Source organism: Lipotes vexillifer, unplaced genomic scaffold, assembly GCF_000442215.2.
Source record: "Lipotes vexillifer unplaced genomic scaffold, Lipotes_vexillifer_v1.1 scaffold25, whole genome shotgun sequence".
Classification (NCBI taxonomy): domain Eukaryota; kingdom Metazoa; phylum Chordata; class Mammalia; order Artiodactyla; family Lipotidae; genus Lipotes; species Lipotes vexillifer.
Window position 1 is genome coordinate 133,466 of NW_006792881.1, and position 12,280 is coordinate 145,745.

At 32.8% G+C, this 12,280-nt stretch overlaps 1 protein-coding gene across 2 annotated transcripts in view; it reads right to left on the reverse strand.

Annotated features, from left to right (window-relative positions):
• Nucleotides 1-256: 256 nt before the first annotated feature.
• PPM1A (protein phosphatase, Mg2+/Mn2+ dependent 1A) overlaps nucleotides 257-12,280 on the reverse strand; it is a 47,346-nt gene continuing 35,322 nt past the window's right edge. For both annotated transcript variants that reach the window (XM_007466031.1, XM_007466032.1), the window contains exons 2-6: nucleotides 10,314-11,167; nucleotides 7,858-7,975; nucleotides 3,570-3,678; nucleotides 2,083-2,140; nucleotides 257-1,138 (exon numbers count right to left, since the gene is read on the reverse strand). In XM_007466031.1, the coding sequence (XP_007466093.1) occupies nucleotides 1,109-1,138; nucleotides 2,083-2,140; nucleotides 3,570-3,678; nucleotides 7,858-7,975; nucleotides 10,314-11,167 (1,169 nt within the window). In that variant the 3' untranslated portion in view covers nucleotides 257-1,108. The remainder of the gene's footprint in view (nucleotides 1,139-2,082; nucleotides 2,141-3,569; nucleotides 3,679-7,857; nucleotides 7,976-10,313; nucleotides 11,168-12,280) is intronic.

A 12,280-nucleotide genomic window follows, 5' to 3' on the forward strand; every position in this document is an offset into this window, starting at 1 on the left:
CTGATAACACATCTAAATGAAAAAATAAGCAGCCTGAAAGAAACCCATTTAAAAATAGATCAAGGAACAACAGAGACTTAAATCTTTTATAGTCTTTCTAATGGAAGGGAAACAGTTCCACTTATGCCTTGAGTTACAGTATTTTCCAATTAAAAGAGACTAACATCTTTCCCCATGAGAAAAATTCTCATTTATAGACGTATGGTGCTTTAAAATAAGGGCGGAGTAAAGGAGGAATTACACATACATGATTAAATTTCTTGTTTGTTAAATCAAGCTTTATTGATAAAATGGAATTCAGGATATCTTACTAGGAACAGCAGCAGGCCCAGCCAATCATGATAGCAAAAATGTGGCAGTCTCCTACTATTTGTAGGAAGCTGCTGCTTATCAATTAGTAATTAAATGTAAGGACTTGTAAAAGAGATGCAAAGAATCAAGGCATTTTAGCCCCAAGATTGATATTCTTATGAATATATTGTATTACCTGCAATACTCATGGCAACAAGGAGAGAACCTAAAACAGTTAAATGAAGGGACCAGCTTTATCGACAATGCCAATCCCACTGCCAAAAACATTAAACTGGTTTTCAATTAACTCCCTGGATATTCAGCTTTGTAAGATTTTGGAATAATTCTCCATAATCACGTGCACATTTGAGCGTCTAGCTGACATGGCTGCTGCTCTCCCTGTCCCAAGTCCAAACACAGCATGACTTGAAAGGGCTATATATCTGTTGCGTCACACAACAAGCCAAACATTTCTTATAACTTTGATAGTGATTTAAAGCAGTTCATAATTAAATATGAGCATTTTATACAAGGACAATTATACTTTACAAAAAACAAAATCATACAACAAAAATTGCTGGAGTCTGATTTACAACATGAATTATGGTTTGAAATCACGTCTCAAATTTACAAAAAAAAAAAAAAAATCAGTTCTGGGCTAGCTGTGGTACTGCTGAAGTTCTCTGGTGTAATCACTCTCACCCATGTCATACATGCCCTTCTTTAAAGTTGAAGATGGATGTTTAAAAGGTTCAAGGAGGTTGAGCTGTACTCTCCTTTGGAGGTGAAGGTAAACTCCATGGCTAGATGAGCAGTTTCACCACATATCATCAGTTGAAGTAGAGTCCTTTATAAAAGGAAACAAAGCAAAACAAGGAACTAAATTAAAACTTAGAGATGCATTATTTCCTGGGTAATGCAGAAAGATAAGGTTTTGTAAAGCTGACCTTTAGAATATAAATGTTTTCTAAAATATATGTGTACATGTGTTTATGAAATATCAATATTTAATCTGTTCAAAGAATTGTGAACCCTTTGTTTTGTTTTGGAATAAAATATTTGAAATATGATTTTACCATGAGGTTGACCAAATGTATTTCTAAACCAGTCAACTACTAAAAAGAATTTTATTTTTCTCTTCAATAAACCCAATTAATTTTTAGAACACTACCTTACAAATTTTTATTGCATAAAAACCTCAAGTAATAAGAGATTTGAGGAAGCTTCATAATGCAATATATAAAATATTTCAGAGCCAGGCCCAAATGATTTTTAAGTTACCACTTTTCTGTAATCACCATACTACAACAGAATTGTAACAGGAAACTTAACTGGAGAATAGGGCATTCTAAATGTCTTTATATAAACAGAATTCTCTAGCATTTAAATGAAATATGCAGGGTTCTTGGCAAAGAATGGGCATTAATGGAGATGGGCATTCTGAAGCTCTGTTACAGCTGCTTACAAAACTCAATTAATTCAAGATTCTGAGCAGAGATATTCCCAACTTCAAAAAAACATTTAGTGGCGGAAAACTTCTGAAGTTGATTGCTTGGAGAGGCTTTAAAAAACCAGAATAATTAAAAGGGACTTTCTTCTTTTTTGAGTTAAATGGCCACTCACCATGATTATATCCTCAAGCACTAGAACTGTGGTGCTGGCAGAGTTCAGAGCAGTCAGGGGTGTGTGTAAGAGAATGGGTGCAATGAACAGCTCTGCAAATACAGGTAGGAAGGATATGCATTTAGAGTAGAGGGGAAGGGAAAGCAGAGGGAGCTAAATGCCACTTACAGTGTCATCATTTTTGTATGGATTCAGTCTATTGTAAACGGCTTCAATAACATTCCGCCTAAATTTAGAAAAAAAATGCAGAAAGTTAATTCTTCAGAGCACAAAACTGCTTCTCATAGCCAGGTGTTCATTAAAATGTCAAAGATAATCATACACTTAAATTATTTTAGTTCTATTTCTTACTGTCAAGAAGTGAGCCACACTTTAAGATATTTGGGCCCCCCTGTTCAAGTAGTGGTGAATTTATTCTGGAATGTTAACACTCTACTAATGCAATTAACAGAAGACTGAAAGTCATGGCTTGGAAAAAAAAATCAGTCTATATGGGCTGCTTCTGTTTGAACTGGCATTTAGTGGTTATGAGTCAGAAATGACAATGCAGTTCTTAAGATATAGTATTAATATATTCTGGTTAAGAGCTGAATGTTGTGAAGTAGAAATAACTTCAATATCTGTTATGGTAAAATAATTTAGATATTTTACACTTAAATTTCTGCTTTTCATAATGCCCCTTTAAAAAAGCTCTATTAAAACTGAAATGTCAAATATGACATTTCCCTGGCAAGTCTAGGAATTACTTTTTGTATAATATTTTATTAAAAATAAGAAATCAGTAGTGGTATTTATAAGTTATAAGCCTCCCTACTTACAAAACTGATTTGAAGCAATTTTATAGACAGTCATTTCACAGAAGGTCATATTGGAAGAAACAATTTCCAAAAAATAAAACCTCCAAACAGTAAGTTTTACAATTACATGAAATGATTAAAGAACATGGCTACACTTACAGATCAAGTGGAGGATCAAGGAAATTAGTCAATATATCTTTGTAGGTCAATTACATGGATATCTGAGGTAAAAATGTTTTAAGCCTTGAATTATAAAATTGCTTAAAGTCTCTACTGTAGTTTATAAAGATGTAAGCTTAGTATCTAACACATATTAGCCCACAGTTCTAGGAACTAAAGTGGAAAGAGAAAAAAAGCAAGAAATGCATCTACCTATCTTGCCTTACACCAAAACCCAACCAACCAGCATCAACAACCAAAAACACTAGGAAAATCAGAGATAACAGAAAAATGGCCCAGTTGGAAGAGAAAAACGCTCATCCATGGGGTGTTCAGTTATCCAGGGATTAAGAAAATCAAATTATAATAGTAGGAATAATAATGACACTTAGAATTTTGTAGTACTATGTAATTTAGTTTAAAATTTTCTTTCACTGTATTATCTCATTTATGCTATATGAGGCCATCAGTGTAATCTAAGCCTCCACTGAAGACAGCCTTCAGTGTAATTAGTTACAATGATATTCTGATACCTATTCTAAGTAAGCACCATTTATCATTAATACTGAAAAACACCGAACCACAGGTTCAACATTTTGAAGTCACTTTAGAAATTAGGTAAATACACATTTGATCAACGGACACCTAACATTTTCATGTACAGAGATAGATGGTAAGAGTATGCAGAATATAACTTACTTGCTTGCCAATTCACCCCCTGGTGGGAGGCTGGGAATGTTCTCACTCGCTAATGTACGCATCACATGGACTAAGTCAGGGACGCCTTCCCCCTGCTTCTTTATGATTTCTGGGAATCAGAAGTACTTTTTTTGTAAGTGTTATCCAAATTTAATAATAATTAAAAAAACTGAAACAAAGATAACTTAGGTTTTTAAAGATGGCATTTACCACATCTGAGATTTTCTAAACTATATAAAAAAATAAAAATCAAATTGACCTTTGAAAATTGATGACAAAGGGATGTACAAAATGATACGAGATACAATACTTTCCAGATTAACTTAAAAGAATGAAAATAAACAAGATAAAAATGTGAAAAAATTTCATATTAAAATCAATGTATTACCATAATCAGGGATATGTGTGTACAAATGAGGATATTCCTCTTAAGATGCCAACTAATTACATCTGAGGAGATTAACTCCTCTCTTTAGACTGGAAACATGTTTCCTGAACTTTGCCCTGAAAATACAGTACACAGATTTTTAAAAAAAATAAACAGTTTCAAGATTTGAAAAAAGAAAAAAAAAAACCTTTAAGTATGGGGGATTTACTGATTATATACTAACCCAAATCATGTTTACATATGTTTATATTTGCAAAATGATATTAAGTAGCATGTGCAGAATAGGTCATGTACTTGAACACCACTCTCAGCTTAACTTTTGTCTAAAGTATCTTTAAGCAATAAATAGATATATACCATTTCCTTAGTTGATTGCTTGAACAAAGCCTACAGAATGGAAAAAGGCTAAATTTCAGGACAAAATTTTTAAAAAGAAAAAATTTGATAAACCATACAACTGTATTTAAAATTGTTAATTTCAAAACATTCAGTTATTAAATGGATAGAGTGATATGATCGGCAGTGTTGCCATGCAGATGCATATTGTTATTCATACCACAAAATACCAACCATTATGCACAGACAACTTAAAGAGCTCTCCAACTATTCACTTTAAGTACAGGAAGTCTTTACCTGGAGTTTCAGCATATTTATTCTAAACGTTAAGATCATGCCGAGGGTATTTGTAAGTTATATGTTCAATTTTTTGTTTTCCATTATTTACACTAAGAAATTTTCTTTGTCATCATTGTAGATCATTCTAGTTCTCAATTTGTAAATACCTTTGAAAATCACAATGCATGTAAAGACCTTTCATCCTTTGATCAAGCTTCAAAATATTAATTCATCATTAAAGCCACATATTAAAAGACAGACACTGCTACCCATACTTCTTTAAATGGCTCAAACTGTCCTTTGAGGATTAAGGCCAAATTTTACCATCTTTTATTTTTTGCTTTTTTTTAAACCAGTCTTTAATCTGAACAAAAAGCAAGGATCTCAGATTTGGTTTGCCAAGTTCCTTTATTGTATAATCTTTAACATCTAGTATATTTATTCTACATGATTCTAATGCTGGAAATTTGCTGTACAAAAATAAAGGAATTTGATGTTGACCTAAACTGCACAATTTCACAATCTAAAGCTGTAATACACTTAACATACAGTCTCTGCTAAGCCAATACAATTATTGGATAGATAACTAGATACAATATAAATGAACACTGATGATAAATTCAATCAATGATGGTTTCAGGTCTAAAAACATTACCTTGAATCATCTATATTTGATGTTTCATACATCTCCTTTGTTAAAATATAAAAATTAGGATATTTTAATTGTGAATAAAATTACAGGAAGACAAATTCTTTAAAAAAATAATATAAGACTTTAAAAACAGTTATATCTCCTATTCCACATGGGACAATACACTTAAACTATCTGACCATTAATACTACACTAGCCTTGATTCTTTGTGCTTTAAAAAATAAAGAAAAAAAATTTAAGAACTATTCCTTTAATTGCTCTTGGACTATACATTTTAATTAGAATTGTAAAAAGACTGAATGCTTTTATTAAGGAATATATATGTATAGAATATCTATGTTCCACATACTCATGTATAAACATATTCTGCCCCCCGCCCCTGCACCAAGCCTGAGGGATTCTATCAGTTATCTCCAAATTAGCAACTTTAAAGCTTGGGCAGTCAGTAGCAAATAAAAATACATACATGACACAAGTATCCTCTTAAATTGGCTTAGAAGGACCACAACCTTAAGTGGTATGGTTTAAATTATGAGCTGAATCTTTTCACAACCCTAGAGAGCCAAGTATTTAGAATATCATAGGAGGAGAGCTTAAAGCCTTTGTCCTTTGCTGTGGTGTGGACAGAGAAGCCAAAAGTATTCAAAGCAAATAAAATGAGGTTTAATAGGTCACAGCAATTTAGTGAAGGCATGTATTTAAAGAAAGAAAAAAAGAAAAAGGTATTCAGTGCCTGTTTTGGAAGCTGATTGCAGTATTTATCACTTTTTAAGACATATAACAACTTTTACAATGCAAATACATTCTTTCTATGTTTTACATTCTTTCTACGTTTTAAAATATAGTAGTGGTTTTTAATTACTGTAATATTTAACTAGATGCAGTCTCATCAAATCTACCTCAGTAAATAATACTGTATTTAATTTATGACATAATAATCTCCAGTTGAACAGTACAAGTATAACAACACTTCAACATACCAAAAATATTGAGGATTAATGTAAAGTCTGTTCAGGTGGCAATTCTTGCTTGATAATAAGCAATATAAAACTTAATATTGTAACATAAAATTACTTATCTAAAGCAATTATTTAGAATTGCATCAAAAACTTAAGAGTGCACACTAAAGAGAAAAAATAGCAATTCATTTCTAAAATTTGACCCCATTTCATAGTAAATAAAACTAATTATTTCTTTAAATTGATAAGAAAACATGTACACTCAGGTTAAAGTGCCAATAAATTAAATATCAACATATCCCAATACATATTCTTCTTCAGGTTTCATATTTTTCCACTATCCAGCAGTTTGAACCAATGTGCTATGACTTGGTAGCATTCTAAATATTTTATCTCACTGATAACTTATATTGAAATGAATCACTTAAAACAAAGAATTTCCAAGACCCTTGGAAACAGTGAGGAAACAAACTCATTGAATAGTATGTCCAGTGAATGAAATACTAAATACTATATACACATACTAGATATATCACTATCAAGTAGGGGAGAGAAATAAAAACAAAATAGCAGCTCCAGACAGTACGGCAAAACCAACCATGATTCTAATATCAGACTAATTATAATTGGTATCAAACAGCAAAAAGGGAGAAAACAAAATTAAAGTGCATATTAATCTTAATAATGCAGGCACAGCAGGATATAATAGTGTATAGTGTATCAATGTTTACATGCTATTAAAGGTCTTTAACGTGCAATGTAATGACATTAGGAGCCAAAAATGCCTTTTAACACTATTATTGGCATGTCAAATTTTTCTGCTTAAAGAAACTGCATAATATACATGCTTATTGCATATATGCAGTAAACTGGAATTCTCTGGGGAGACTTAATAGTTATGGCAAATAGTAGCTGTATCAATGATCATTTAAAAGTTTTTCAAATATTTAAAGGCATTACACTTGAGTTACAAATACCTTTCTAATTGTCTCAAAGTAATTTGCAGAATTATGACAAATACACTTCTGTAATTCCCAACTTATTTCTTGATTTTATTCGGCATTTATATTTCTGCCAGGTAGAGATATATGCCAGGTATGTCTTCTATTCAGGTATGTCTTCTATTCAGGTTTATGTTGTCTAGGTGAGGCAGTTTATGGCTTAGTCAAGAAGCTTTGGAACAGTTTAAAATAAATTTTTTAAAGCTGTGGCACATGAAAGTTGTTAATAACCAGGCTATGATCTTCAAGTTATTTTTTTTAAAGTCCCAAAGATCTTAAATTCATACACACAGCTTTACACAGAAAGATGGTATTCAAATTATCACCATCATAAAAAATCTGTTATAATTAAATAAACCACAAATTAGACTTTCCTGGCATAAAATTATTCATGCCAATGAATTCATCAAGAATTTGAAAGCACACAACACTTCAGCCTTTTTAAACAAAAGAATCCTGAACAGAATGTACTGGGCCATCCGAGTTGCTATTTCTAATATAACTGTGATAGGACAATAACAAATACCTAAACAGCTACTACAGAAATGCCCTTTCCCACTTTTGTACACTAAATGTCAAAGGCATGTAAAGATCTAAAAGCTAAAATGTTAAAGTTTGATTATGTTGAGGTTTTTCTTTAATAAAGCTACTTATTTTTTGTTAAATGATCCACCTTCTACTCTGCTTTCCAGGTACTTGTCCAACTCTGCCTCCTTCTTCACTGCTTCTGGCGATACTTTGGGTGCATTTGGAAAACAGATCAATATCACACTCATGTTGTCTCGACTTCCCTGGGAAGAAAAAAGTTTGAGAAAATATTGTTTTCTTTTTACTCTTCAAAGCTTTGAGAACCTTTACAGTCATGCCAATTATACTTGTTCTAGTGAAAACATATATTGTTTTTAAGGAGAGAAAAAAATATATGCACATGTGGAGGGGCACCCCCCAATACATATATTGTACATATGGTATACAGAATAACCAATACTCCAAAAGACAGGAGAGAAACACTACAGATTAAAAAAATGATTGTTGCAGTAGAGTTTAAAGCTCTATAAAAGAAATATTTCTGAACATTTATTGGTGGCCTACTTAACATGAAGTGATACCTAACACAAATACACATACAGACATACATTCATTCAATTCAACAAGATAGAAAATTCTAGTGATATTCTTTACAACATGATTTGTAGTTACACATATACTTGACAAATTTATTTTTGGACAAATTTACATTTAAAATAAATTATGGGGCTAATTAATTTGCTTCATAATAAGTAGAAATATGGAATTAGAAGTAAAACTACATATATAAAGTTTATAAACCAGCTTTTAACTTTCATAATTTAAAAAAAAGGTTCAACTTCTAGGAAGTACATTCATTTTTAAAGGCACCTAGATATTCAAAATGCTATAATTAAAATACTTGAATCAATTTTGGCCTCCCCAAAAATCAGACTTCCTCTTCCTATTAGTAATTGGAGTTCTAAAATTTTAAGTATTTAATTCCCCTATATGGGAAAATTGAAGTTATACCATCAATTTAAGCAAACAATACAAAGAATTTAATATTTAAAATATTGGGGGAAAATTGTATAAAAATGAGGCAAATGATAAGATACTGAACAATTTTAAAAATAGAGCATAATGCAGAAGAGATAAAGTAGAATCTGAGTCATAATTTACTAATATCTGAATCTGACCAAGTCTCTCAAGAAAACAGCTTTTAATTTAGTTAACAAGTATTTAACTCTCAAGTGCTACAGAATAAACCTAACAAATGAATGCCACTTTGTCCCTTTTTTATACTAAAAGGGACAAAGAACATTAAGCATCCTTCTTTGGTTCCCCCCAAATTCAGAAATTAACAACAATAGTGTGTACTACCAAGTTGTTGCTCTATTGATTTTTTTAACATATGTGTTGGATGTTACATAAACTTGATTTGTGTTGGATGTTACATAAACCTGATTTTTAATTAAGATTTTAAGCACAGCTGGCAGTTGTACATATAAAACCAGAGAATATTATGTTGACTTCCTATTTCCGAGTTTTAAAAGGACATCAAATATACAGCCTCAGAAGAGTTTTATAAAATCACCATTTGTTAAACACAAAGAATTAGTTAATGAGCATTATTGACAAAATAGAACTGTGGTGTAAAGAACACTGCACCTAAGTCAAGGACTTGGATTCTAGTCTTAGCGCTGCAACTAAAGAAGTAAATTGTGTAACATTTTTAACTTTTCTAGAAAAGGGAGCAGCATGTATCAAGCACACACTGTTTGCTAAAACTAGGTACTTCATATGTATACATTAGCTCATCAACAGTCTTATGAGTTAGATACTATTTTCTCCATTCAACAGCTGAGAGAGGTGGAACAATTTGTTCAAGACTATAGAGTACAAAAGTAACAGAGGTTAAGATTTGATTCTAGGTCTGACTCTTAAGTCCGCAGAGCCTTCTCTTGCTCATCTAAATACATGATCCCATTTGATCATCCCAACAACCCCATGAGACAGGGTAATAATATCTCTCTTTCTCTCTCTTTTTTAAACAATTAAAGAAACTGATTTTCCAGACAATTTAAATAGCTTACCTGAAGTCATACAGTCTCATACCAAGTTCTTCTGACTCCATGTCCAAGGCTATTTCTATTACATCACACCAAATGATCACTAAATCCTCTGTTGGTGCTACAGATTCATTAGACCATAGTCTCAAAGTATTTCCATAAATGTACTGAGATATCACATGGTAAAAATAAAATATTAAAATTCTAAAATGCTTTTCATATATGGACACTGAGGCTTAACCCTCCCCATTCCCTTTTTTAAAACATGATACAGCCTTTTACCTTTGGTAAAATTCCACAATATTAAAAAGCTCAAGTAGTCATGGTTACTAAAAGACTAAACATTCAGATTATAACCCTTGCATTTTTGGTAACCGCGTAATTTATTTCTAAGAAGTATTCCTATGTTATTTTCATAACTGATGAAAAGTATCCTGCAATTGCACCAAAAACTTATTTCTGAGTACTATAGGTTCTAAGATGATTATATACTAGAGTAGTAATTAAGATGACATAAAATCATTTCATCTAAAAAGAAAAGTCTAGCTACCTTATACAAACAGGTGTCGACTACTTCATTGCAAACTTTCTCAAGGTCATCAGTGACTTCAAGTCTGGATCTTACAAAATCACAGAGCTCTTCATTTCCCATGACATCCCAAATACCATCACATGCAAGAATAATGAACTGATCATCTTCTTCAGATCTTTCAATATCATGGACTTCAGGCTCTGGTGAGACAAGCTGCTCTGTAGGACCTTTTCCATGGACACATTTGTAATCGAAGTCCCCAAGGGCCCTTGACACAGCCAGAGAGCCATTCACACGTTGAATCATCACAGAACCACCTGCATTCTGAATTCGTTCTTTTTCCAGCGGATTACTTGGTTTGTGATCTTGTGTGAAGAAGTAAACTTTCCTGTTCCTACAAAGTAAACCTCTTGAGTCTCCACAGTTAATGAAATAAGTATGTTGAGGAGAAATTAAGACACCCACAGCTGTTGACCCACTTCTATCAGCACCATGTTTCTTCTCTGACATAACTCTCATATGTTCATCAATCTCCAGAAAACCTGTTCTGATTCCATTCTTTACATTTTCCACAGAAGGTGCTCCTGTAGACCCTTTAAAATCCTGGTTATTGGTGATGTGATCTAACAAATGCTCACAGCAGTATTTGGCAACCTGAGAACCAGCATGCCCATCATACACAGCAAAGAATGACCATGTTTCAAGTCCACTTGGCAAACCGATCACAGCCGTATGTGCGTCCTCCATTTCAACTCGCCAGCCTTGCATGCTGCTTAGCCCATATCGCAACCCATTACCCTGCCCCTGGGCATTATGTTTTTCCATCTTTGGTTTGTCTAAAAATGCTCCCATTATGTCTTGATCCTCTAGGTCTGCAAAGGAAGAGAAACAGGAAAGTTAATAGCTATCTTATAAACAAACTACATATCCAACAACCTTTTTAAGAGTGAAGGAAATACAAAGAAAGTTTTAAATAAGAATTCACAACTCTTGTGATAAGCAGACACTCACTGCTGACTTGGAACCTGATGATTAACAAGGAAGAATTGGGGGAAAGGCTGATCAGGCACAGCTCAGAATGTACAACAGGCAGAGAGAAGTAAAGCATCATGATAAAAGTAGCTGATCTGACACTCTCCCCAAGGAACAAGTACTTGAAGTAGAAAAGAGACTTGGCAGTGGCCATCAGCTTACATGAACCATGTCAAGTGGTTAAGGATGCATTGAATATGTGACTCTCTTAGGGAATCTCAGAACTAAGTTGTATGTATACATTAATCAAGAAAAAACAAATAAATGAATTCACAGGACATATCAAAAGCCTACTAATTCAAACATCTTAGTTGAACATTCAGGATTTTCCAAAGTTTGATTCCAAACATCTAGTTTTATTCCTACTACATCAACTCTCTGAAAAAGTAGAAAAAGATCTACTCACAATGATCCAAATTTGCATGCTCCTCCCCTTAAGTCTTTCCTCCTTACCTACAGAAATAAGTATACCCATCCTTTAACGTCTAGCTCAAATTCTACCTTTTCCATAGGTTTTTCAGTCTCTGAAAAGCCAATAAGTTATTAGATACCTGTAAGTGGTTCAGCCTCAATTTTCAAGTTGCAAAGCAATTATACATACATATAACAAAGACTGTCATATGTAGATATAACAAAATTCATCTACTGTAACCTAATCTAGTGGTAATAACACGTATCATCATATGGTACTCTATAACCATTTGGTATAAACAGAAAAGGAGATCAAAAGGTCTAGGACAGCACTGTGGACAAGCCTGAAAGCTTAGCTAATCTAATCCTTTCCCAATAATCAAAAGCTAAAACCCTTGGTCTGGAGTGAGCTTACACAAGGCAGGAAGACAGTTAGCCTTTACTTGAGTAATGGCCTAGAATGTAGAGACTTGGGGTCCAAGTGATCAAATGAGTCACAATTTAATGCAATCTGAAAGAAGGATACAATGAGATTTAATGGA